This window comes from Equus przewalskii, chromosome 11, assembly GCF_037783145.1.
Source record: "Equus przewalskii isolate Varuska chromosome 11, EquPr2, whole genome shotgun sequence".
NCBI classification, from domain to species: domain Eukaryota; kingdom Metazoa; phylum Chordata; class Mammalia; order Perissodactyla; family Equidae; genus Equus; species Equus przewalskii.
Window position 1 is genome coordinate 2,904,481 of NC_091841.1, and position 26,495 is coordinate 2,930,975.

The following is a 26,495-nucleotide window of genomic DNA, read 5'->3' on the forward strand; positions in this document are numbered from 1 at the left end:
TGTTGAAGGCATCTGTGACAGTAGTTAGGTTTCTAGTAAATTCTAGGATTAAGAGACTACCATTTGGGCTCCCTCACTGTCCGGGAACTAGAGTATATGTTGGCTTAAGCTGAGCCTGGAGAATACCTGAAAGAATGTGTTTTAGTCTCCTTCCCAAGGACTGGGGCAGCCATCCAGCAAGGGCTCTGATGTGCGTCTGTGTTATTCTGAACTGAGCTGCCTCAAACCCTGTCACAACCTGCTCGTGACCTCAGCTGTGTAAATCCTCCGTGTAAACCCTTTTACGCTTGCTGTTTAATTCTAAATACTCCTCTGGAACTGGTTCAGCATCATTCCCCAGCTGTCTCCGGGAGAGACCACGTCAGTGTCTGCCGTCATGCTGGGGAACTCTGCTGCAGCTTGCTGGCTGCCGGAGTCCCCCAGAGTGGGGGCCGTATGGCCACTTTCACTGTTAAATATCTGGAGGCAAAATTAGTGAGTAAACAGTAATCCTTTGTGGTGTTGTGAGATAGTTTTAAAAAAAAATTCTTGGACAACAAGACTTCTGGCTTCAGAAAGGCCTGGAAGACACCCCCAAAGGTTGGTACCCACTGTGCAGAGAGGAGAGTTGTTGGAGGAGTCCACGTGTTGGTCGTAACTGGCATCTCCGAGACGACACAGGTCAGGGAATTGGGATCTGCAATCTGACTGTGACGCTGCCATGGGCAAGCTGTGTGACCACAGGCAAGTTGCACAGTTGTTCTGGGCCTCAGTTTTCCTGTCTACAGAATAATGAGATTGGCCCACTGCCAGGGTTCCTTTCTGTTCTAGAATTCCGTGATGGCCGAGGAAGCATGGTCTCTGCTTCTCAAAGTGCATGTGAATTGCCTGGGGTTCTGTTCAACCAGAGAATCTGATTCCAGGGGGCTGGGCTGGGCTGGATATCTAAGGAGCTCTGGGACATGGTAATTCTCTGATTCTCGGATCACGGTTTAAATCACCAGACACTTGAGGCCAGGTCAGTGTGGACCTTGGCCCTATTGACGTTTCGGGCTGGAGAATTCTTGGTTGTGGGGGCTGTCCCTTGCACTGTAGGATGTCTCATAGCATCCCTGGCCTCCACCCACGAGATGCTCGTAGCACTTCCCACCCGCGCCCCCACAGTTGTGACAACCCCGAATGCCCCCAGGCCCTGCTGACTGTCTCCTGGGGGCAGGGGGTGCAGCGTCACCCCAGGTTGAGAACATTGCGCTAGACCAGCGTTGTCGAGCCTGGCTGTACATCAGAATCGCCTGGAAGAGGTCGAGAAAGTACAATAGCCTGTAGTTCTTCTCTTTGAACTTCTGGAAAAGCGCAAGTTCTCACCCTGAGTCCGGGTACCATCCCTCCCTAGCTGTGGGACTGTAGGCATGCTGCTTATGTGCTCTGACGCGAACTTCTTCACTTCTGGAATAGGGGTAATAATGATGCCTCGTCCATGGGGCTGCTGGGGAGATCGAATAGAAGGCCTGAGGGTGACCTTGGAAGCTGGGAAGTGCTGTGCACACCTTAGTGGTTGAGTGTCATACCAAGGGCCCCTGGAGTTTTGTTTTATTGGTTCAATTACCTTGTTTGTTCTTCCCAGGGCTGGATTCTCTTCCCTCAGGCCTGCCTCAGTGACCTTCACACTCTGTCATCATCGCTCCAGCCCTCGTAGTTCCGAGCTGTGCCTACTATTTACTCCGGTCACTCAAATGCAAGGGTCCCAAACTGGCAGCCCGGGGGCCAAACTCTGGCGACGGACATGTCTTGTTTGGTTTGAAAAAAAAAAGATTATTTTTTCCAGTATTTAAAAGTTGAGAAATTAGACATAAACTCAGATTTCTAACTTTTCTTTAAAAAACAAAAAGAAGACTGAGAGTTCTCTTCAGTTTGGCGCAGCCCCACTTGGCCCTCTAACCGTGGTCATGTTCCCTGCCTTGGCTCCCTAGGCATCGAGTTTGCCATCCCTGCTTTGGGCCTTCCTGTGTTTTTCCCTAATTATGACCAGATTACTATTCTCTGTCTTTTTTTCCTTTATTACTGGTAGGACTGTACCTGGTTCATCTTTGTGTCCAGGCTCGTAGGTGCTCACAGGTATTTCCTGAAATGTGATATTTTCGTTCTATCCTTGCCTGTCCCACATGAAAAAGGGTACTTGAGCTTTACCTATGAAAGCTTGTTTTTCCTTCCTCGAGTTTCCTTTCCGGTCTCCAGTGTCCGTATTCTTTAGAGGAGAGGACAAGAAAATGGAGACCGGGTATGTTGTGTTTTTCAGTTGACTTTTCCTTAGCTTTGCCTTGTAATGCGAGGAGGCGATTTGAGCTTTGTCTCAATCTTGTCTCAGCCGCCCATCTTCGGTGACAGCCCTTGGGTCCAGCTGAGTGCCTCCTGTGAGCCCCTGAGCCCCTAGGGCAGGTGCTTTGCCCCCTCGCCTCCAGCTTCCTCTGCTCAGGCCTGGCACCCAGCGGACCCTCTGACGTTTGACTGTCGACGGGGCTTGAACTCACGACCTCTGTGAAACGATCAGCTCCTGATGGCCCCTTCGGTCTTCTTTGTGCTCTTTCTGTTCAGTGCTCTTTGTGCCTGGCTCCGAGACACGGGGGAAGTTTCCTTCCCTTCCTCTCCTTTGCTTATGAAAAAACCTTCCTCCTTTCCTGCCGTGAGAGAGTGAAGCTAACTTTTAATCAATAGCACGTGTGAATCTAAAGCACATTCCCCACACTGAACATTCTTGTTGGCTGCCAGACAGTAGCTTCTGACCGCTCTGTCACCCACCAGGCTGTTATCTATGCTCCATGTCAGAAATGTAATTGCTCACCTAATGGTCAGTCTCGCTACCGCCTGTGTCTAGACTTTTCTGTTTATCATCTGCCGAATCACTCTGGAGGGAATTCATCAGCCACACCCAAACAATTTGCACTCCCAGAAACTCGATACTTAAAGTGGGGCTCATACGTGAGTAAATAAGATGTGTGGTTATCCCCTAGGGTTTTGCTTAACTCGTACCAAAGGGGGGCATCTCTCTGGTGGTGCTGCTGTGGTTTGCAAGCCAGGGTGGTGGGTGAGCATGACATGATGAAATAATTGCTGCTAGGTGGCTCTGCACTCTCGGCGCTCTGAGTCCTGTGGACACGCAGCGAACACTGTTCAGCAGAGATAAACACAAGCCTGCATCCTGTTTGCGTCAGTGTTTACTATTGCACACATTTGGACTCCAGACTCTTCTCTCTGCGCTCGGTTTCCAGGGGTGCTCAGGGTTGTCTCATTCTCCCTGTTGAGCCCCTTCCACAGTCTGAACTTGACCCTTAACATTTTCTTGCTCGTGGGAGTGTCTGCTCCCTGGCTGGCTTTTGTCCCCTACAAGTTGTGAAGTTTGGTCCGTAATGAAAACAAGCAGCACGGCGCTTCAGCGGGCGCCTGTCCCCTGCCAGCTGTGGGCTCCGCTGGCCGCCAGAGGCACAGGACCCCTCGCTGAGCGGCCCAGGTCTGGCTCCCGTGCTCAGGAATGCTTAGGCGCATCCCAATTCGGTCAGCCGGAAAGAGAGTTATTCTGGTCCCTCAGAGATGGGAAGGCTGCTCTTCCTGGTGGCCTGGAAGTCCACATTTCAATCCATCACTCAGAACTATTTATGGGCACCTTCCATGTGCCCAGCACTGTGCTTGCAGCCCGGTACGCAGTGAAGGAGATGGCAGGGCTTTTGACTTTAAGGAACTTCCGTGCTGTCTGGGCTGGTCAGACAGTAAACAGGTAAACACGACGACTTCGGCTCGCTTGGTCAGGGTCTTTTTGTAAAAGGAAGAGTGCTCCCTGCCCGGGCGAGGTAAGCGCTGCAGGTGGTGTTCCAGAGGGAGCCCTGGGTGGCCGTCAGCTCTCTCCTCTGCGTGGGGCAGACACGGGGGTTGTTTAAAACAGCGGGGTTAGGAGCTCAGGCCCTGGAATCAGACAGGATCTGACTCTTGGTTCCTCTTACTAGCCTTTGGACAAGTTGATTCCCATGCTTCAGTTTCTCCATCTGCAAAATGGGAATAATAAAATCTACTCCTCGGTCGAGAGTGGAAATGAGCTGAGATGAGAGATGCAGAGCCTGGGCGCCTCCTGAGGGCCGTGGCCAGCCTCTGATGGTGGTATCTTCCTCAAGACAATAAGTGGTTGTGGCGGGCAATTTGACTTTCAAAAGGGGCTCACCGCTCTTGAAAACCTCCCTGTGACCGGGTAAGGGGCGGGGGGTTCCGAGGCATTTCCCAGCTCGGCTCAGAGGCTTTGGTTTGCTGTGTTTCTTTTAGTGAAAGCTGGGCGCTGCCAGCTGGCTCTGTCTGTCTGGGTGTGTGTTAGTGTAGCGGGGCGCTTGTGGCTCCATTGAGGAGTCGGCGGTGGGGCAGGAGCGGGGCTGGCTAGTTAGGAGGCTGGTCCCCAAGAGGGCGGGTTCTGGGTTTGCGCTGTGTCTGGGTCTAACCCCCGCCTGGTCTCTCGAAGGTGCCTGGTTCCGGAGGGTCCTCAGGGTGGGGGCTGAACACAGGCTGGCGATGCTGAGAGAGAATCGTGGCCTTCAGCTACGCCAAGCCAAACCCTTCATGAATGGATTGGTCAGCAGACCCAGGGAAGGGCAGTGACTTGCCCGAGCCCACAGCCCACAAACCACGGGCTGCTTCGTGCAGGCTTACGTTACACCTGGCTTGGGCCCTGGGTAGAAGGGTGAGAAGTCTGGTGGTCATAGCTGGGATGGGATAAAATAAAGGTCACAAACCTATATGTTAGCCCCCTAAAGTGCTAGTCGGCCCGATGAATTAAGTTGCCAACACTTACAAATCAGGTGATGCCACATTTTTTAAAATCTGGATTTTTGACTTCTCTTAGATCTGGGAAAACTGGGCTTGTCTCCTGAGATGGCAGAAACCAGGTTGGACTGAGCAGTGGCTGCCTCCCTCAGCCTGGGCCGGCCCTGCCCACGCCCTGCCATGCTCCGGGGCTGGGCCTCCTGGCCAGCGTGTGCTGCACGGGGCAAAAAAGGAAAGGAACTGGCTCCTCTTTTCGTCTTTTCTTACTGGGGTTTATTTTCAGGCCCATATGTCCTTGCACAAGCAGCTCCTGTTGTCAGTAAGTCCTGAATAAGTAAATTTGTGTTGAATGAATGAATGAATGAATGGGCTGTAATTGATGGAGCTCCGCCCTGGGGCTCAGAACCTGGGTTTGAATCCTGACTTCTTCCAAACAGCTGAGTGACTTTGAACAAATCCTGTGACCTTTACTTTTTGTCTTCTTTTTTTTTGGTGCGGGGGGGAGGAAGAGGGCCACTGTTGCCTTCACGTATTTGAATAAGTAATACATTTTCATGTTTCAAAATTCAAAATTCAAAAGGTACAGAAAGGTCTATAGAGAAAGCTCTTCCCTGTGTCCCTGGCACCCCGCCTCCTTCCCGGGGAGCCAGCGTTGTGAGCTTCTGGTTTGTTCTTCCAGAAGGACATTACGCACATGTGATGAAATATGGAAATGCTCTTTTTCATCTTTTTTACGTAGGTGGTAGCATAATATACACGCAGTTCTGCGTTTAGCCTTCCTTTCGCTCAGGCCGTCCCCTGGAGAGCACCCCGCTCGGTGTAGAGAGTCCCCCTTCTTTCTTCGAGCCGCGTGGGACCCCAGGGGATGGGAGGCCATGGCATAGACAGCCAGTCCTCCGCTGCCGATCGTGAGGGTATTTCCAGCCGTTGCTGTTACAGAGAAGGCCGCAGTCGAAACCCTGTTACATAAGTCCCTTGACGTGCCCAGAGTGGGTTTCCTGGAAGTAGAATTGCTGGGTCATGGGAAGCAGCCTTTGTCATTTTGGTAGATGTTGTCAAATTCCCCTCGGTAGCCACCATCCCAGACTGCTCTCCTCCAGACCACGTGTGAATGCCCGTGGCCCACACCCCGAGCATCCCTCACTTTTTGGAGTCTTTTATGAGGATCTTGTGAAGAACACAGTGTTGTATAAAAATATTAATACTAGCTACAATTTTGGGGCCCCCGCCATGGGCCACGCCGTGATCTAGGTCATCTCATTTCATCTTAATGAAATCGAGATAAATATCACCCTCATTTGACACACGAGGAAACAGATTCAGAGAGCCTCTGTCTCTCACCCGGGCACCCAGCTCATCTGTTGTAGAGGCTGGGTGTGAACCCAGGTTTGTCAGATTTCAACACTGGGATGTTTTCGTACGGTGAAGCCCTACGTGATTTTCGGTGCCGGTATCCTGAGCTGGCACTTGCTTATGGTTCTCGTGACTCCCAATGCTGGTGCCTCCCGTGTGGCTGGTCCGTTTGCTCGTTCGTCAGCCGTCTGTGGAATTGCTGCCTGTTCCACGCCCTGGGGATGCACCTGAGAGAACAGGGTAGACAGAGTCCCTGCGCGGTGGGCCTCACGAAAACAGTGACAAGTGGTTCTGTCATCATCTGCTGAGGTGGACTGCGACAAGCTCTGTGGGGTGATGTGACCTAATCAGGTGAGGGGAGGAGGCCACGCGGGGCTTCCTGCCACAGGGGCTCCTGAGTGCACAGGTCGCATGGACCGTCTGCCTGGTCCCTGGGAACTCGCTCCTCCCCGTTTTCCAGGCAGACCAGTCAGTGTGCTCAGTTTGCTTGGACTTCTTTGTTATGTACATGCAGAATGGCTTTTTCCTGGAAGCCTCAGAGGCATGGAGCCACCCACTTCTCTATTTCAAGTTGAGCCATGATTGTACTTCCCTTTCAGAGGCAGGCCAGGGCCTTAGTGGAATTCATTTGCATTTCCCACCAAGTGCACCAGTTCCACCCGCAGCCCGGCCCTGCAGCTGGGAGGAGCGAGCGAGGCACCACATTCTCTTTCTCTGAGAAGCACATCCTGGATCCTGAGTGCGGAGGTTTTCAAAGGGCCCCTGTGAGGGGAGCCTGGGAGAGCAAGGCCAGGGATGACGCCCGCTGGCCCGTAACCACCAAATGCACTCAGGCATCCAGGACCCCAGCTTTCCAGCTAACTGAAGCGAACCCTGTAAGCACCAGACGCTTAACCCTTGAAATCATAGTCGAAGCAGTTTTCTCCATGTGAACGGTGTTGGTCCTTCAGAGGAGAACGTGTACCTGACACCGTGGTCTCTGTACCTCAGAGACGGTGGGTGCAGGAGCTTCCTGAGGCTGCAGCTGATGGTGGTGGAGCTGGTGGTGGCTGAGCCCGTGTCCTCCCATTTCTTACAGTGAAGACCTAGCCCCCAGGACTCCGCATGTGACTATATTCAGAGACAGGGCCTTTAAAGAGGTGAGTTAAAATGAGGCTGTGGGGCGGCCCTACTCCAGCCTGGCTGGGGTCCTTCCAAGGAGAGGTGATGAGGACACAGAGAGAGACAGCAGGGATGCACGTGCACAGAGGGAAGGCCATGTGAGGACACAGCAAGAAGGCAGCCGCCTGCAAGCCGAGGGGAGAGGCCTCGGGAGAAACCGACCCTGCCCACACCTCGATCTTGGACTTCCAGCCTCCAGAACTGTGAGAAAATAAATGTCTGTTGTGTGAGCCGCCCAGTCTGTGGTATTTGGTTACTGCAGCCTGAGCAGACTAATACAGTCGTGGTCGTGGAAAATAAAAATAAACAATAGGGCCAGCCCCAGGGGCCTAGTGGTTAAACATCTTCATACTCCGCTTCGGTAGCCCGGGTTCCGTTCTGGGGTGCAAACCTACGCCACTCGTCTGTCAGTGGCCATGCTGTGGTGGTGACTCACATACAAAAGGAGGAAGATTGGCAGTGGATGTCAGCTCAGAGCGAATCTTCCTCAGCAAAAAAAAAACCCCACAACACACAATAGGTTGCATTTGTCAAAACCTCACCGTGCGTACCAGGACTGTTTTAAGCCTTGCTTGAATCATCTCAACCAACTCTCATACCCATCCTCGGTCCCCTGCTGGGTCACATGGTAAGATGTGACCCAGGCCTGCCCTGGCGCCCTTGCTCTGACCCTCCACTGCACCTGTGTCCGGCTCCTGCATGGTTCTAGGAACTGTGCCAGACGCTTCCTAGGTAATCTTTCTCGCCATGACAACAGCATCCCCGGGTAGTTCTTCCTGTTCCTGCTTTTCAGACGTAGAGACTGCGGTTCAGAGTGGTCCAGGGCCGTACGGTGAATGCATTCGTTTCTCGTGCTGCAGTCACAAATTCTTGCAACCCTCGTGGCTTACAACAGCAGCACTCATCCTCTCAGGGGCCCGGAGGTCGGAAGTCCAGAGTCAAGGTGTCACGGGTCTGTCCTCCCGCCAGAGGCTCTGGGGGAGCGTCTGTTTCTTTGCCCTTCGAGCTGCTTCTTGTGGCTGCCAGCTTGCCTTGGCTGGTGGCGGTGTCTCTCCAGCCTCTGCCTCCAGCTTCCCATCACCTTCTCCCCTGTGTGTACCTGTGTCCCCCGTCTTCTGTCTCCAGTCTCCTGCATCCCTCTTACAAGGAGACACGTAATTGTATTTCTGGGCCCACCTGGATCACCCAGGATGAGCCCCTCCTCTCCAGACCCCTCACTTAACTGCATCTGGTGCCGTCTGAGCTAACACTTGCAGATTCTGAGGACGAGGAAGTGACTCTTTCTGTGGGGCCAGTTTTTCTGCCTCCCGCTGTCAGTGAGCAGCAGAATGAGCGTCGATGCCAGGCTGTGTCTGATTCCAGAGCCTCTCGTGGCCGCTTGTCCTTCGGGGCCACAGGCAGATGCCCCTCAACTCCTTTCCTGCAGCCCTGGGCTGCGGTGGGGGTGGGCGCTAATCACAGGGGGCAGCTGAGAGTTACGGGCCCTTTGACCCAGTGGGGCCACTTCTGAGAGTGCCCCCGACAGGGACGGTCCTGCGTCCCTTCGACTGGCAGGGATGCGCTCATCCTTTGCAGCAACAAAAACCTAGAAGCTTTGGAAATACCCGTCCACAGGGGGCTAGTTAGATCAAGTATGGGATCCCCTAAACGGACCAGTTGAGAAATCGTTAAAAATAATGAAGTGGATCCATCTGTAATGATAGGGGAAGACGACCATGACGTAGTGAGAGGAAAGAACAAATGACCCGTTTTTATTAATAGATTGTGTGTGCACATGTGTACGGCTATTAAAAGTTAAACTAAGTTAAAACCCAGCTCCTCAGCCACACTGGCCGCAAGCACTCTGTAGCCTCGTGTGGCTGGGGGCTGCCCCCCTAGACAGCAGGGTGTGGAGTATTTCCGTCGTCTCAGAAAGCTCAGACAGGACTTCTCAATGCTGCTAAGTGGCCGGAGGGAGGCCTTCCCTTTCCTACGTTATGGATTTACGTAATGTTTACATTTTTAATAGTGAATAAGGAGGTATCCTATTATCAGAAAGATACAAACGTGGGAGTTCCAAGGTGACGTACATTTCTTAAGCAAGTGGCAGTTTATTATCATTTTTAAGATGTGTGTGTTTGTGTGTATAAACTCCTTTTTTTTTTTTTGAGGAAGAGTAGCCCTGAGCTAACTGCTGCCAATCCTCCTCTTTTTGCTGAGGAAGACTGGCCCTGAGCTAACATCCGTGCCCACCTTCCTCTACTTTATATGTGGGACGCCTACCACAGCATGGAGTGCCAAGCGGTGCCATGTCCACACCCGGGAGCCGAACCGGCGAACCCCGGGCCGCCGAGAAGCGGAACGTGCGCACTTAACTGCTGCACCACCGGGCCGGCCCCTAAACTCCTTTTTAAGGATGTTTCATAATGAAAATGTTTAAAAATATACGGGGTAAAAAATAAAAGCATTTCCTGGCAGGGCACGGGTGGCGGCTGGGCTTGAGGTTGGACGCCCTGGGGCTGGGGCTGGCTCCCTGGCCCAGAGCTGTCCAGCCTCGGCCGAGTCGCTCAGCCTGGCGGAGCCTTGGTTTCCGAGTCCAACAGAGTCGCTGCTCGGCCTGCCCCATAGGGCGGGATTTCCCCGTGTGACGATGTTGGAGGAGCTCTTTGAGACTGAGGAGCACACTTCACGGAGGAGAAGCGTCAGTAAATGCCCCAAGTGACCCCCGCCAGGGCCCCGAGGCCTTGCCTACCCCCGAGGGGAGTAGTTTCTAGATGTTGCTGAGGTCGCTATGAACAGGAAGAAGTGTCGCCCTCTTCCCACTGCTGTCATTGGTTGGAGATTTAGAAATAACAAGTTATTTTATTTATTTAACAGGCACTTACGTATGTTTGCTGTTTGCCGCACACTGTCCTGTTAAGTGCGTTACAAATATGTCCTCATTTTATTACTCATTTTATCCTCATACGACCCCAAGATTGTCACTGTTAGCCTGTTCATTTCTTGCAGGAGGAAGTCGAGCCTCAGAGAGGTCAAGGCACTTGCCCAGGGTCACACAGCTAGTAAGGAGTGGGGCATCTAATAAGGCAGTCTGTGCTTTCTGCTTTTATCCTTGCTCCTCGCTGCTCCGCTTGCCCCCATCAGATGTGGTTGTAAGTTCCTTATGTCTGGTTCTCTATCTCAGGGGCATGGATTTAAATCTTGATATGAAATTTCGTGACTGGATGTTTCTGATTAACTTGGTAGTTTTGATTCTGATTTTCAGGCTGAGCTTAGTAGCATGGCAAAGTGGGAATAGGCTGTAGAATTAGGCCAATCTGGGCACCGGTCAAGGATTTTTCCCTTTTTAGCTGGGTGATTTCTGGCAGGTTACTTAACTTCTCTGATCATCAAATGGGGTTTGTGAGTGTTGAGTAAGTTTCCCTACTGACAGTGCTTGTCATCACGTGAGGCAGGCAGTGGATGCCTTACTAGTCGCTATACTTTTCTTCATCTTTATCTTGAGTAGAGAGCTTAGCTTGAGGATACCGAGGTAAGTCCCAATGCCTGTCTTGAAGGAGTTCACAGAAGGCCTAGGTGGGGCCTGGGGAACTTTCTAGATCAGGAGTCAGGGAACCTGAGTTCTAGCCAGTGCTGGCTCTCTCCTACCCCAGAGACATCAGACAAGTTTCTCTGCTCCTCTGGGCTTCACTTTCACCACCTGTAGACCGGGCAGGACTGGCTCCTCCCCAAGGCCCTGTCTGTCTAGCCATTTTCTGATTTGTCCTATTTGGTGAGGATGAGCCTGTGCCTGCGGGACCAGCCCCGAGGCAGGTGGACACAGGGGTACGTATCTTGTCAGTGCTGCCAGCAGCTTCCTTCCGTGTGCTCTGCGTGGCCATCCGGGAGGAGGACCAGTAGCAACAGACGGCTCTGCTTCTCCAGCCTGTCGCGACCTGAGGGTGGCGGGTTTGCAGGTGAAAAATGCGTTAGAGGGAACTCGTTTGTGTGTTGCTCTGCAGCGGATGCGGCTGCGGGACTGAAAGAGGTCGAGTATTGGGATGGGGCTGCCCGTGTGCCCCGCTGGATGCGCACTCTCCTGGAGTGGGGGCCCGGGGTGTGTGTGGAGGGGGCGCTGAAGGGGAGGGACAGGAGCCGTCCCAGGTCCTCCGTGTCGCACAGCCTCCTGGAGGAGAGGTGGTCTCGGCAGGCAGCCGGAAGGCAAAGGCCTGGAATGATCCTCCTGCGCACCTGGCTGCTCCCTGTGCAGGTGCCGTGGAGTGGGAGGCCGCTCCCTCGCCTCCAGTCTAATCTCCTCATAAAGGGAGTTAATGCCCTATAATTACACAGATGGATTGCACTTAGCAGCCCCGTTTAAGGAAGGGCACGAAATGGGTTCTCTCAACAGTGTGACCTTTACCCAGTGAGTTAAATCCCAAAGCCAGACAGTCGGAGGGTCCTGAAGGGCCTCCCGGGGTTCTGTTTCTTCTGCGCCTCCTTCGTTATCGGCATAGATCTTTCCGAATGCCGGCAGTGCTTGCAGAGTTACTGGGACTCTGAAACCGAGCAGCCTGTATGACCAGCATCGCCTGATGAGCTCTAGGGGCTGTCGGCTCGTCCTGAGAGTGGGGTGGAGATGCAGGAGACTGTGAAAGAAAATGGCCCACAAGTCTGCTTTCCGTTAAAAAGGATTAAGAGGTAGGATAAGCCGTTCCTTTCTTGCCTCTTGCTCTTCCAAGTTCGCTGTCCCTGTGGCCGTTGTCTAGAGAGCTGCTGTGGGCCCGTGCCCTCTCGGCGGATGGCCTCGTGCCGCCCCGCAGCCTCTCCCCTCTTCCCACCCGGGAGGCGCAGCTGGGCTCCTCCTCCTTCAGACGCTGCAGCTGGGGCTGCACACCTTCCCCCAGCCTGAAGGTGGCATTGACAGCTGGACCATCTCCTTTCCTTTCAGCATTGGTCTGCAGGACTCAGCAGGGCCAGCTGGTGAGAGAGGTGGCAGGGGCGCACTTCCGGGCTAAACCCTAAACCCTCAAGAGAAAAGCGGCTATAACCTGGGTGGTGTTTCTTCCATCCTTCACTCTGACCAGCTCCGAAACTCACTTTAAGTCGTTGGTTTAGACTTGAGGCTCGCTAAACAGTAGGAGACTGACACGACAGGCCCGAGTGCCGAGGAGAGACAGCGGCGGCTCTGAATGGACAGAGACCACACCTGAGGGCCACGGGTCAGCCGTTCTGCTGGGTGTGTCACACGACTCATGCCATCTCTCACCAGTCCTGGGGGGCTGACAGCTGAGGACTCTGACTCATTGTGCCCAAAGTCACACAGCCGGGGAGTGGCCTCATGAAGCGTCAAACCCGGGTTCACCCCAAAGCCACTGCCTTTAACTATGAAGCCATAAAGCCTCCCAGGAACCACCCAGGGGACAGTGTCCTTGAACCCGACCTGCAGGGGAAGTTAGATAAACAGAGAGAAGGAAGGGAATTCTGGGCAAGAGGAGCCGTGGATACAGTCGATCCATACAGGATGCTGGTTGTAAGCTCCATGGGCAGCGACCACATTCTCCAGGCCACTGTCAAGTCCCAGTGCCTGAGTGAGTGCCTGGTACACGGTCGGTGCTCAATAAATGTTTATTGTGGGTATAAACACACGAACAGACAAGTTATCGTCTCCATAGACGGGCAGCCGCTTGAGGGCAAGGACCAGGTCTTAGAAATCGTTGCATGCTCCACAGCTCCCAGTGCTTCATAAGTAGCAGACACTCAGTAAATACGTCCTGATGGAATGAATGAATGAACGAGCGTCAGGGCGGGGTTGGTGAGCTGTGCTGCTGAGGAGGCTCTGATGCTTGGGGAATGCTGAGCGGTACACGGGCTGGCACGCTGAGGATGTACCATGGAAGGTCTTCAGTGCCTGGACAAGGAGCTCTTGTGTTCTCCTTGAGGCATCTTTTTAAAAAGCCATCTTTTACTGCACAATGTTGCGGGGTCTACCAAAACCCCCCGAGGCCCCGACTTCGGTGGGCGTGCATGAGAGCCGCAGCCAAGCACAGCTTGGAAACCACTTCTCTGCGGGAGCGGCCTCAACCCGACCCGTTGTCACTGCCTTCCCACCTGAGATGACCACCCTGTTTAGACCAAAAGAGACCGGCAAAACCTTGTGAATGGAACCTGTAGGGTGTAGACACGACCGTGTGGCCCTGGAGTTGCTTTAGGATGGTCTGGTTGGAAAGTCCCAGCCACCTTCCTCCCCGACGTGGTCTGCTCAGCCCAGGCGTTCGCAATAAAAGCTGCCCTCTCTTTTCAGGTGTCGGCCACACCTGTGGTTTTAAGCCAGCCTGAGGGCCAGGAGGCGGCCCTGGGAGAAGCCCCTCTCGTGGGCAGTCGGAGCCTTGTCGTCCAGGGGAGAAGCCGTCCCCCTCACCTGGACTTATGACCCGCGGCTTTGCGCCCAGCCTGCCTGCCGAGTTCCACAAGATGGGCTCCTTCCGCAGGCCCAGGCCCCGCTTCATGAGCTCCCCGGTGCTCAGCGACCTGCCCCGCTTCCACGCCGCCCGGCAGGCCCTGCAGCTGAGCTCCAGCTCCGCCTGGAACAGGTAAGGGTGGCGGGGCCCGGGGGGCTGCCCTGAGGACTGGGCTCAGCTTCTGCCGCATCCAGACTCTGCTCCAGAAGGTCGTGATGAAACGGGCGCTGGACGCGGAGAGCTCCGCTCCTTCCAGAATGCGTCCGTTCGCTTCCCTTGTCTGAGCAGAGGGACGGCGGACCCCTGGGGCCTCTGGGCTCTCAGTCAGTTAAGCAGCCTGGATGGCACCTGAGGGTGAAGCCGTGCAAGTAACCTCAAGGACCTGTTGCCTATCTGGGAAGATGAGACACGTGTCTGTGCAAATACACTGCTCCTTAGCGGCATAAGCCGGGGATTGTCAGCACTTGGGAGCCACAGAGGGCTGGGGGAGGAGACACTGAGCTTTGTGAGGTGCTGAGCTGACCTTGTACATCAAGCATGGAGCAGGGTCTGAATCAATCCTACCTCTTGCGTTTCTGTGGGCCCCTATTTTTCAAATCCCTGCTAAGCTCTTTGAATAAATTAAGTGCCTCATTATTTTAAAGCATTACCGACTTCTTTGTGGTTGGAATCGTTAGGGATTTTCTCAATGAATGCACAGCTCTCCTGATGGGGGTGGAGAGGAGGGCTCCGAAATGTTTTGGTTGAATGGATCCGTGTTCCTTGAGAAAGGCCTGGGATGCTTGGTAAAGGCAAGACTGTAATCAGCTCCTTGCTGAAGTGCTGGACTGGGCTCCCGGGAACGTGGAGCAAGGCTCACCTGTCCGTCCCCCCGGGACCAGCTCTCCTGCCAGTGCACCTCGCCGGGCTGGGAAGGGAGGGCACACGGAAGACAGACCTCGAAGTTCCGAGGAAAGTGCTCTCAGAAAGGCGGGGAATTCTCATTCCATTTTAGCCCTGCTGCCCTGTGGAGACAGAGGCCTCCTGGGTGAAGGGACCGCAGAGGTCGGCCTCTGCTTGCAGTAAACGCCACCTTGGCTCCCTCCAGCCCCAGTGGTGCTGCCCGGCAGTCTCCTGGTAGCGGGTCCCACTGCCCGCCCTTTGTTCCTGCTGCTCCCCAGTGGGGCTGCCTGAGAGGCGAATGGGGAGACTGGTGGCCTGCGGGAAAGGGCGGGGAGAGGGGCCGCCTGGGGGTCCTTTTGGCCTCAGTCTTCCTTCCTCTCTGAGGACCCTGGGAAGGAAATGGTGGAGTCCAGGGATGGAAAACGTGGCTGTGTTTGTGCCACGGGCTTCCTGGCCCTCGCGCCCGCCTTCCGCCCCGAGCTGTTTGTTGAGCGGCCCCGGGAGGCAGGCCTCTCACCAGGCTCGTTTCTGCTTCCCTGCAGCGTCCAGACTGCCGTGATCAACGTCTTCAAGGGGGGCGGCCTGCAGAGCAATGAGCTGTACGTGCTGAATGAAAACATCAGGTACGTGCAGGCCAGGCCGGGCGTCCCCGTGGGCCTGAGTGGGACTGAGGGGCCACCCCACCAGGGCCTGACCCTAAGTCTTGTTTTCTGCTTGGTTCTTGTTGCTCCTTCTGCCGGCTCTTATGTGGCTCTTATGGCTGTTAAGTTCTGAGACTTTGTCCGTCTGGGCTTCTGCTCCAGAGAGGTGCATCCCTTTGTTCGTTCCATAGGGTTGGGGGTGGGGCGCAGGGGCAGAGGGTTGAGAGATGTCACTGTCATTTATTCTGTAAACACTGCTTGTGTCCTGCTGAACCTTTAGGCCCCAGATTAGGTAAGGTTTCCTAGTGGTTAGAACCAGACTGCTTGGGGTTTTATTGCTGGGCTCCCTCTTCCTAAGTGATTTACCAGCGTCTTTGTGCCTCAGTTTCCTCTTATGTGACACAGGGATAGGAAATGTGCCTACTTCCACAGGATTCTTGTGAAGATTAAATTGAGTTATTATATAAATAATCTGTTAGAACAGGGTTGGAACCCACCAAGTACTTGATCCTTGTAGCTCTTAGCATCATTGTCAGTAAGTTTAGGTGATGCAACCCTCAATAAGATGCGGTCCTTGAGGAGTTTGCCTTCCAGAATCTTCCCAGCAGTGTCAGCTCTTCATTCATTCATTCAGTCATTCATCAAGTATTTGAGTGCCTCCCTATTGGCCAGGCGCTGGAGAGACAAGCATGAGCAAAGACAGACATGGACCCTATCCTCCTGGAATTTACATCCAGTTGGGGAGATCATCATCAGTCAACTGCTCACACGTGTAAAATGTGAAAGTGCTACTGTGACAGCTGCTGCACCACAGCTGATATGATGAAAGCATATGGGAGTAGGACGTGATCTTGCCAAGGACAGGAATGGTGGCTGTGATGCTTGTGCTGTGATCTGAAGCATCAGTGGGAATTAACCCGGTGGAGAGGGCTCCAGGTGGTGGAAACTGCAGGTGCAAAGGTCCTGTGGTGGCAATGAGCAAGGAACTGAAAGAAGGCCCACGTGCATAGAACACTGGAGGTTGGGTGGTGGTGTGGCTGGGTGTGTATTTTGGTGGAATGAGGGCAGAGGGACAGGCAGGGCCCCAAACACCAGGGTCTCCTGGGGACATGAGGTCAAACATCCGGTCTTTTAATACCCTGGTGTTCATTCCTCTCTGGTGTGTTAAGTGTAGAACATCAAGGCTAACAACCCAGCCCTGGAGTGGGCAGAACAATAAACAAGGCCATTATTCGGGTCCTGTTTACACTGAGTTCTGACCTGTGTTAAGGGTCAAGGAGGTGTTCTAAGAGCTCTGCTTTCATTCAAACCTTTCAAGCTCAGAAGTAAACAGAGTTGTGTTACATTTCTACCCGTGCACTTGAATTTCACATAATAATTACACAAATAGGGAAAGAGGCAATACAGAGCAGCTAGCCCAAGGCCCCCTCCTTTTGCAGAGGAGGAAACTGAGGCCCCAAGAAGTGGGGTGTCAGGGGCAAGCCTGGGTCAGCCAACCCCTGAGTTATAAGAGCTCAATTGGACTGCAAGGACTACGATCCTGGCCTCTCCGTGAGGGTTCTTTAGCTCACAATAGAAGCATAAATAATAAAACAGTGAGTCAGCAATGTGCTAATTGTTCCTCACATCGGGAGACTGATCCTGAAATTGTGCTTAGAATCTTTGTTTGTGGGCAGCTAGGAATTGTACAGGCCGTGCCCGATTCACCAGCCGTGTTAGCCCCGGGGCTGTGAACTCAGGTCTTCTAGATGGGTAAGGCCGGCCCGTGTGCACCCAGGTGAGAGCTCACCCTGTTGAAAGGGGGTTACCCTGGCAGAGCACAGGTCTGGGGACAAATCATTTTATTTCTCAAGAACAACCGGAAATTGAAATTTTTATGTGAAATTTCCTGGCTTTTCAATGTTCATAAATAACCCAGATTTCCCCAAACATTGGTATAGGCCAAACAAAACACATCTGTGGGCTGAAATTGATCAACAGGCTACCCGTTTACAAGATCCGCTGTGGCATGTGGGGACGGAGGGGGTGTTGGGGGGGAGGCCTCGCTGACAGTGCATGTGGCCTCCTGGGTTCCAGCGCTCAGGCCACACGAGCTGGGGCAAGGGAGCTGGTGTGCAAGGAGGTGCCAGAAGCACCAGGCAGTGTGCACATGTGTCGACACATCCAGTCCTCCTCAGAGCCCTGTGAGGCGGCCATGCTCTCCGTAGTTTATCTACAGAATTGTGGATAAGAGAAATGAAGTAACTTGTCGAGGGTCCCACGGCGATGAATGGTGAAGTCAGGGTTTTAACTCCCGCATCACTTAGACACCTGTGTTACTCAGCTCAGGCTGCCTGAACAAATACCGTGTCCTGGGTGGTTAGAGAGCAGACATTTATTTCTCATTGTTCTGGAAGCCGGGAAGTCCAGGATCAAGGTGCTCGCAGATTCGGTTCCTGCCGAGAGCCCTCTTCCTGGCCGCCGTCTTGCTGAGTCCTCACGTGGCCTCTTCTTTGTGTACCCCAGGGGGAGAGAGCCAGCTTTCTGGTGTCCCTTTGCATAAGGACACTAATGCCATCATGAGGGTGCCACCTTTGTGACCTCCTGGACACCTAATTACCACCCAAAGGCCCATCTCCAAATACCATCACATTGGGGGCTAGAGCTTCAGCATGTGGATTTGGGGGAGGGGGCAGGCACAATTCAGTCCACAACACCCATCGTCTCTGCACCGTATTGTAGTGCCAGAGAGGGAGGTTTTAGGTTGGAAGACAGGATAAGCCAATGGTCCTGATCTTGCTTTCTGCCATCCTTCCTTCCGTGCAGCCTCTGGGACCCCGTCTCATTGTGTGCTGTGATTCTTGACGCCCCTCTGAGGGGCACGACGCTCCCCCAGCCCTCCTTCCAGTGTCAGCTTTAGGGAGGCTGCTGGCTGTTCCTCTCTCTGTTTGGAGCAATTTTCAGGCTGGTGAGAAATACATGTGATTGGGGTTTGAAACTGATGGCCTGGATGTGAATTCAGCCCAGAATAAGTCAAAGCTGTCAAAGCCCAGAGCTTTGATCCCCCGTGTTCTGTGCGTCCTGTCCTCTGGCCTTCTGTAGGATGGTGGTTAGAATGGAGACGGCTTTCTCATCACAGACACCCAGGGGGTCACTGAGCACGTGAGCCACATCCCAGGCATGTACGTGACCTGTCATCCCAAGTTGAGTGAAGTGAGCTGATCTGCACATGTGTCCACATCTGCACGTGCCTCTGTGGAAATCACACGGCTGCCCTTATTTCGATCATGAAAATCCCAACAGACACTCCACTTTCTGGTTACATTCCAACAGACAATGGGGTTTCAATTTTCGCTTTCTCTTCTTTTTTCTTTTGGAAGAACTGTTCTCAGAATAGAGCGGTAAACTCAGCAGGGTGGAGGCATGAGCATGGGGGGTTGTGTGCCTGAGGTGGGGCACAGGACGGTAGGAAGGTAGGGAAGACCATGGAAGGAGAGAAGGCTAAGTTGCTCTCAAGCCCATTTTTCAATAAATTGCGACAGCCCTACTATGTGCACAAAGATCTGTGCTAGGTGCAACAGAAGTTTTTAACTTGTTAAGAGAATTGCTTCTGGATTCAGAGAGGCTGGGGATCAAGATTAGACTAGCTGTGTGACCTTGGGCAAGTTACTTCATTTTTCTAAGTCTCTTTTTTCTTGTATAAAATGGTATAATAATAGCATCAGCCTCAGGCGGTTGGGAGGACATAGATAATGCTAACGGCGTCATTAGTACAGAATCTGGTGCATTATTATTCCTATTATTGTGAAAATTTCGCAATAATACAGTGATAAATGATGGACGAGTGAGTGCCAGGCTGGAGGGCACAGGGCACTGTGAGGAGCTGCCCGTGAACGGCCCTCGGTCAGGATTTCTCCAGCAGGTTGGAGGGCTGAGCTCCCTCTCGCTTTGAACGAGAGAGGTCCAGGACAGCTCCTCCAAGAATGCGCTGGAGTTGAAGCTGGGGTGAGGCTATGTTCTTACAAGGAGAGCCAGCTGTTTCTCCTTTCCACGGAGAAGAGTGCAAGAGGAAATGACTCTCAGTTCTCCATTCTACTCAAGCCAAACACTAATAAACGTTGATGGATTGTCCAAGTCCAGTTGCAAAGCGTAGATCAGCTTCCCCGGGTCACCCCAGCCAGCCTGGCCATCTTCCTAACCGTGGGGTCAGGATGTTCCCGGGAAATGGGAATTCATCGACCTGTTAGCTAATGCAGACAATGACAGGAAGGGAGAAGTTTTATAGAACTGGGTCCTGAAAGGCAGTCATTACAAACATGTCGTTGGTTCTTTCTTTTAAGACGTGTCATCAAAACTGAACTCCAGTTTAAACTTTAGCCGGTGGGCTTTGGGGTAGCTATGAGGAAGAGCTTTGGACTAAGGATGGCCAAGTTCTAAAACTCATTGTTAGATCAAGAGAAAGGTGTGGAGACCTTTCAAGAACAAATTCATCAGAAATGTCACACTTCAATAAAGTGACAAATTTTCCTCCAGTAAAAGTCAGGACACGTGGTCTGTCAATATGAAGACATGAATCAGAATATTTTCCATTGAAACCACCTTAGAAAGCAGGGCTTGCACGTTGTTACGTCCTTAAAGGCAAGAAAGCGGCCCTTAAGTATAGACACGTTCCCGTGAAGTCTTTACTCATCAGCATCTCCGATTCTGGATGCCCTCACCGTCCATCTGCCCTGGCTGGGGCTCGTCCTGGTGTCTTCTTGGCTTACACTCTCTATGGGGCATTGATGTGGGTTTCAACACTCCTGTCCAGTCTCAGTCCTGATGAGGCTGCCTTTTGGCAGTGGGGACGAGTCTTGGTTAGAGGTCGGGGTTTCACAAGCTCTCGCAGGAGCAAAAGTGGCCAAGGTCTCGGATGCGGGAGCATGGTCTTCCTAAACGTTCTTCTCAGCCGACTATTTGACTGATTGTACGTGAGCAGGAAGAATGGAAACATGTGAGACGCCGACAACTCATGTTTACGGGTTCTTACGAGAACCTCTGCAAGTGGGTTCCTACAGGGACGTTCATGTTTTGGTTGGCTGGGGGCGTGTGTAGAGGGAGGGAGCATTGACTCTCTGGTTCCTTTAGGCAGTGGATATCTGTGGAGTGCTCTGCCAGGTGCTAGGCCAGGTTTTGGGGTAACGTTGAAGTAGGTGGTTCTTGCTCTCGGGGGAGCCTACTGCAGAGTGAGAGAGGGGAACCAAACAGGCCGTCACCACAGTGTTTTAGCTGGGGTGACTGCAGACTCAGGAGGGCGGGGGGGTGCGGAGGATGGGCACACATTGTTTGGGGAAAGTGGTACCTCAGTTGAAATCTGAAGGATGAGCAGGTGGAGTAGGTGGAAGGTAACTGAGCATGTAAATTTCCCGCCACCGCTTGCTCTGTGCCCTCCCAGCTCCTCCTTCTCCCTGGGTGGATTTTTTTCTCTGCAGAAATAAATGCTCAGAGACGAGGTTTCTGGAAACCAGAGATGAGTTATCTGCACCTGGCCTGAGGCAGGAAACTCACATTTCCCTTCTCTCTCCAATCACCCAGCTGCTTCTCTTCTTGCTGGGAGGGAGGGGCGTGAAGGGAACCCCAGAAGTTTCCAGGAAAAGACGAGGTTCCAAGAATTGTGCTTGAGTTTTGACAGGTCTGAGTCGAAATGCCCTCCTGAGTCACTTGGTTGCCTGAGCCCGGAAGGGAAACCCACCTCAGATTTTCCCATCTCTGTAAGGGAGTCCGTTGACTGCGGTGGGCCCGCGGCTGGGGAAGAGCTGGAGGAGGTGAGGAGGAGGGCCTGGCGCAGCCCACAGGCCGGCAGAGTGGCCAGTCTGAGGCGAGATTCCAGGAGGTCAGGCAAACAGCAGACATGCGGGCAGCGTTTCGCATGTGCCAGGCTCTGCTCTAAGCGCTCTGTGTATGCCGACTCTTAAAACTCCGCACACCCCTGTGAGACAGCGACCATATCCCTCTCTTGCAGATGAGGAAGTAGAGGCATAGAGAGGTGGGATAACTTGCCCAGAGTGGCACAGCTGGTTAGTGCAGTCATAGGCTGTTTAACGACTGGGACATGTTCTTAAGAACACATCGTTGGTTGATTTTGTCATTGTGCAAACACCATAGAGTGTGCTTGCACTAACACAGTCTAGCCTACCACACACCTAGGCTAGATGGTGCTGATCCTACGGCACCACTGTCATATATGCGGTCCATTATTGGAGACGTCGTTAGGTGGCGCATGACTAGCTGAGCTGGGATTGGAACCCAAGCCTCCTGTGGCCTTAAACACACAGTAAGTAGGCTGCAAGAGGCACACAGAGTTGGCGTCATCCAGATTTAGGCCTGACCTCCCCGGGCGTAGATGCATTGACAGATCCCAAGGCAAGTGGGGTGTTGTCTCCTGAGGACCCTAGTTTGGGAGGGCGTAAGGTGAGGTCTTCTCTCTTGGGCCGGGTCCCTCTGCCTGACTCTGCATTGACACCTGTGTCTGCTCTGGTTGAGAAATAGCCTTGACTTTAGGGGCGGGAGGAGTAGTTAGAGGAAAGTGGCAAATCGGAAACCTCCGGGGCTGGCCCGGGTAGAAACCTAGACGTCTCCCCTGAAACTCCAGGCCTCTCCACCAAGTTCACATTGGGCAACACAGGACTCGCGGTCTGGCCTGGAACTGGTCAGTGAGGCCGAAGCCTGGCTGCTGGCTCTGGAGGAGCTTGCTGTAGGCCCCGCTGTAGTTGCCCGCCTGCCCCACGGGCGTGGGGCGTGCCACTGGCTAATGTTCATGTTGGCCTCTGTTTGAGTTGGGATCTGCCGGTGTGTGGCCCCAGGCAAGGCACTGAGCATCAGTCTCCTCATCTGCAAAAGGAGGATAAATTCCTACTTGAAAGGCTTTTGGAGAATTTCGGGTGCTGTGTGCCAGCTGCCGAGCATCGTGCGTGCGACGTAATTAGGAGCCCAGTAAATGCTCTTTGTTGGTTGTCTCCATCTTTCTCACTGTCCCCACTGCCACCCACTGGGGTGCAGACAACAGAGAAGTGGGGGAGTCCTAGAGCGTTTTACTTGAGTTACGGACTCCACCTCCAAGGGGCCCCAGTAAAATGGACCAAAGGAGGAAGGGGGTGTTTCCGTATGTTACTGCTTAGAAAATGCTGCCTCCTTGACACACATCTGTTGCAGAAGCGAAGTGGGTCATCTTTGGAGGATTGAGAGGCTGGGCAGGAACTGACCAGATGCAGCATCAGGCACAGGACCCCAAGGCCCCCTGCTGTTCCTGGCTCATGGAGGTCAGGGTGGAGAGTCTGGGTAGTTGAGGCAGCCCCTAATTGCCAAACGGACAAAAGCATTTAACAGCCGATGGCGGCCCGACTGGTGCTGGCTGGGCTTTGGCTCTGCGGCCCCCATGTCCACGCTGCATCCCCGGGTCTCCTGCCTGCGTCTCTCCCTCTGTGCAAGGGAGAGCGTGGCTCTGTGCCAGGTGATTTCTCTGCATCATTTCTGCCTCTCCCTGCTCTGCCTGTCATCCCTTCACCTCTCCACCAGCCAGAATCCAGCTCCAGCATCCTCGGTTAGCTTCCGGCCTGCAGAAGCGGGAAGTTGAGTTGACAAGACTGTGAGGGGCTAGATGGCCGGTGCAATAACAGGAAGTGCTGTCTTCTGGGGTGGTGTCTCACCCGGTCAGCCTGGGAGGAGAGGGGGTGAGATAATACAGACAGTGAGTGGTTCCCCATTTCTTTCCCCTATTATGGCCTTTTGGCCCCTGACTGAACTTCGTGCCCGTTTCCCCTTTGGGGTGGGTCCCACATAAGCATTGCCTTCCTGTTACTCTCAGGTCCCCCCACTTCCTTCTCCTTCCAGCTCAATGGCTGCTGCTGCTGGTGAGCAGCAGAATTCTGTTTTCAAATGAAGCCTGGCATGGAAATCCAATATGGGAAGCAGATGAAGTGGGAGCTGCTTAAGCTGGGAGCTTGCTGCATTGCAACTCTAAGTCTCCCAACCCCTTCCCCAAGCTCGGCCTCTACCATCCTTCCTCCGTTTTCAGGGTGGTCTGGGCATACTGTCTGGCCCACTTCATCAGGTTCACCTGGGTCCTTCATGCCAAGTGTAGGAAACGCTGGTCCTTTGCAGAAGATGCTGAGAAGAAGTGGAATGGAGTTCTCAGGATGGTGGGCCTGGGCTCAGACAGACCTGGGTACAATGGTGGCAGCTGGCACTTGCTGAGCCTTGCCATGGGAGTAACCCCCCAGGACTAACTCACGTAGCCCTTGCAGTCATCTTGTGGAGTAGGTGTCCTCATTGTCCCCGAATTCCAGTTGAGGATCGGGTACCAGGGACCATCCTGTGGAGTTAGCTTGCAAAGGTTATCGCGCACAGCAGCTTCGGTGCGCACAGCAGGCTTCCGGCCCGGGCAGCCGCCTGCAGGCCCTTGCGCCCTGGCGACTCCTCGTCGCTGTCCTGTGCTTGCCGCACGCCCTCCTTGGAGGCCTCAGAGGTCCGTTTCCTTGTGTATAAAAAGTGGAGAGATTGCTGCTTCCTTCCAGCTCTGTTGTAGGCTGTAGGGAGGAAACACGTTGACAGTGGTGTCTGGCACTTAGTAAGTGTTCAGTAAACTTTGCGGAAAAAAGTCAGGCTCCATCCTAGAAGTAATTTGTTTTTTATTGCCTTTTTTTTTTCTCCCATAAATAATTACTTTCCTGTTTCTGGAGAAGAAACCCTAGGAAAGGGTGGATGAAGTAGAAGGCAGGCTGCTGGGTTCTAGGCCCCTTTGCCTGAGAGGAACCCACGTCCTCGCTGCTGGGAGCCGGGATTTCGTCTTTCCCCTGTATCTGGGGAACCACAGACCACAGGCTCTGAAATTCGGACATCTTTCTCCTGTTTTCTCTGCCTTCTGTGCTTTTCAAGCCACACTGGCAGGCTTGTGAGGAAGGTCACAGGTGAGCTGTCCCTCTGTGCATCAAGGTTGGCGCATCTCTGATACCTTGGTTCTTTTCACTCTCACGTTTTGGAGAAGATGGTGCTCCCAGGCCTCATGAACTGGCCCCATGAGAAGCAGTCACTGTGCCTGGTCTCAGGCATCCTTTGCTTCTAGCATCCAGCACCATGTCTGACGCAGAGCGGGTTTTCAGTCAATGGTGTGTTTCAGTGAATTAACTCCTGGGGTCCCTATTCTCTGTCAGTCACTCTCCTTTTTCGGAGGGAAGCTGCTCCCCAGTTCCCTCTGGAGACTGTGCAACAAGACAGGGGGTGGAAAATCCCTCTCTCTCGGTTCAGCTAAGGTCAGGGTGAGTTTCTCAGAAGAACCCTTTCCTTGTACACCAGTGCAGGCAGAATAAACACAGGGTATAGGAATAGAGCGTAGGTTTTGCAATATGACTCAGCCGCAGTCTCTGGGTGGTTCGGCCAGCTCTGCTCTCCCTCCCCCGCTCGCTCTCTGGTTCGGTTCTCAGGTTACCAGCCTGACGTGGGTTTGGGTTGGCAGGGTCTCATGGTCTGTGGGATTCTCTGATATCCCTAGGACTGCCTGCTTCCTGATACTGTGCCCTTGATGGGAACTCACTCCCACAATGCCTTCTCGGCTTCAAGCCAGATGGTGGTAAACTTGGAGGTGGTTATTGTTAATTAAAAAAAATTTTTTAATGCTTTTCAGTTGGATTGCATTCACAGAGTACACAAATTTTAAGGATATAATGAGACATTCAGTGAAGCATCACCTCCCCTGTACCCCAGAAACTCAGCTCCCATCCCCCCCAAAGATAACTGTTACAAGAGTAGTTCATTGGCTCTTCTTCCAGAGCATCTCTATGCATATGCGAGGAATTTTCATGCAGAAGGAGCTGGGGATACTCGACACTGTACTGAGCTCCCCAGACTGGCTCTGACGAGGTGGCATGTGGCCTGCGGGACACTGTGTCCTCTCCTCGGGGGAAGAAGTTTGCTCAGGTGTCTGTTGTCCTACTTGATTTCCAGCTTCGACCTTTCTAACGTCTTACTTGGGGAGAGGGAGAGGAGGACACAAAACCCAGTGCATTTATATATCATTTCGAAAATGCATGTGTGTTTTGTGTTTAAAACTCAAGGTACTGTGTATTTCAGTTCAAAGGGCTTTACTGGAAACCCAATCATATCACCGTTACAGAACAGCGAGTTAGAGCAGATGTGATAAATGAATTTGGTATTGTGTAAATAAAAATAAGTATTCTTTTTCTCTTCCCTTTTCACAAGGTGGCATATTATACATGCTGTTCTGCATCTTGCTTTCTTAACTTAATGCCATCTAGATCTTTCCATATAATTTCTTACAGCACTTCTTTGTTCTTTTTTTTTTTCACAGTTGCATAGAATTCCATGGTGTGTATGAACCATAATTTTTTTTATGAGCGCTTTATCAGTGCACTCTTATGTTGATTCCTATATTTTGCTGCAATGGAAACTCTACACATATATGGAGTGACCTTGTCTAACGCATGAGAAATGAGACGGGATTTTGTAAGGGACAGAGGCACCCACTGTCATTGGCCCCCAGGACAATAGAACGTTGACTTAAAGGATCAGGTGGGGTCTGTCCATTCTGATGATTCTGTATAACGATACCTAGTGGAGAGGGCTTTAGAACTCAGGATCTGATAAAAGGACAAATGTGTGGTTCTCTTACCATCCTCGGTTAGAGTCTGTTACGTTTAAAGTGTACACAGCAGATTCCCACACCTGTGCCTGTCCCTCCTCCCTGAAGGCTTGAGGATGGCCCTTATCCGGGGGTGGAAGCATCCTTGTTTTGCCTCTTATTCTCATGCATCACCATCTCGGCGCCCTTTATGGCCGCTGCTGCTTGAGTCCTTTCTTCTATACCCTTGTCTTTGCAGTAGCGTCAAGCTCATTCGTAGCCTCTTATCCTGTATCAGCTGTTTGTCCCCTCAGGCTTCGTCTTCCTGTAACGCTCTGCGGAATTCTGGCTGTGGCTCGCTGCAGCCAGGGCCGTAATGTAAGGATGCCGTGCCTTTCCCCACATTGTGGGCTGCGGCCTTTCTGGCTCCCTGACAGGCAGGGGAGGAGACCCATTGGATTCCTCTGTTGGGTGACGTCAGGATGCTCGCTGAGTACCACTGAGAAATGCCCAGGGGCAAGAATCACCTGTTTAGTGATGGCCAGCCCTGATGAATGGTTGTTCCACTTGCCTAGGTGTCTCCTCCGCCTTGCTCCGGGCTGGTTTCCATGGTTCTGGACCTTGCAGGCCTAGCCTTACCCCAACCTCTATCTCTCTTTTACCTGGAGCATCTTC

At 52.9% G+C, this 26,495-nt stretch overlaps 1 protein-coding gene across 11 annotated transcripts in view; it reads left to right on the forward strand.

Annotated features, from left to right (window-relative positions):
• Positions 1–26,495, forward strand: part of PRR5L (proline rich 5 like) — a 144,286-nt gene that overhangs the window by 78,181 nt on the left and 39,610 nt on the right. For 9 of the 11 annotated variants that reach the window (XM_070564831.1, XM_070564840.1, XM_070564837.1 and 6 more), the window contains exons 2-3: positions 13,550–13,838; positions 15,131–15,211. In XM_070564831.1, the coding sequence (XP_070420932.1) occupies positions 13,675–13,838; positions 15,131–15,211 (245 nt within the window). In that variant the 5' untranslated portion in view covers positions 13,550–13,674. Of the gene's footprint in view, positions 1–8,640; positions 11,947–13,549; positions 13,839–15,130; positions 15,212–26,495 lie in introns of those variants that run through there. The other 2 variants (XM_070564833.1, XM_070564832.1) reach the window with 2 other exon arrangements.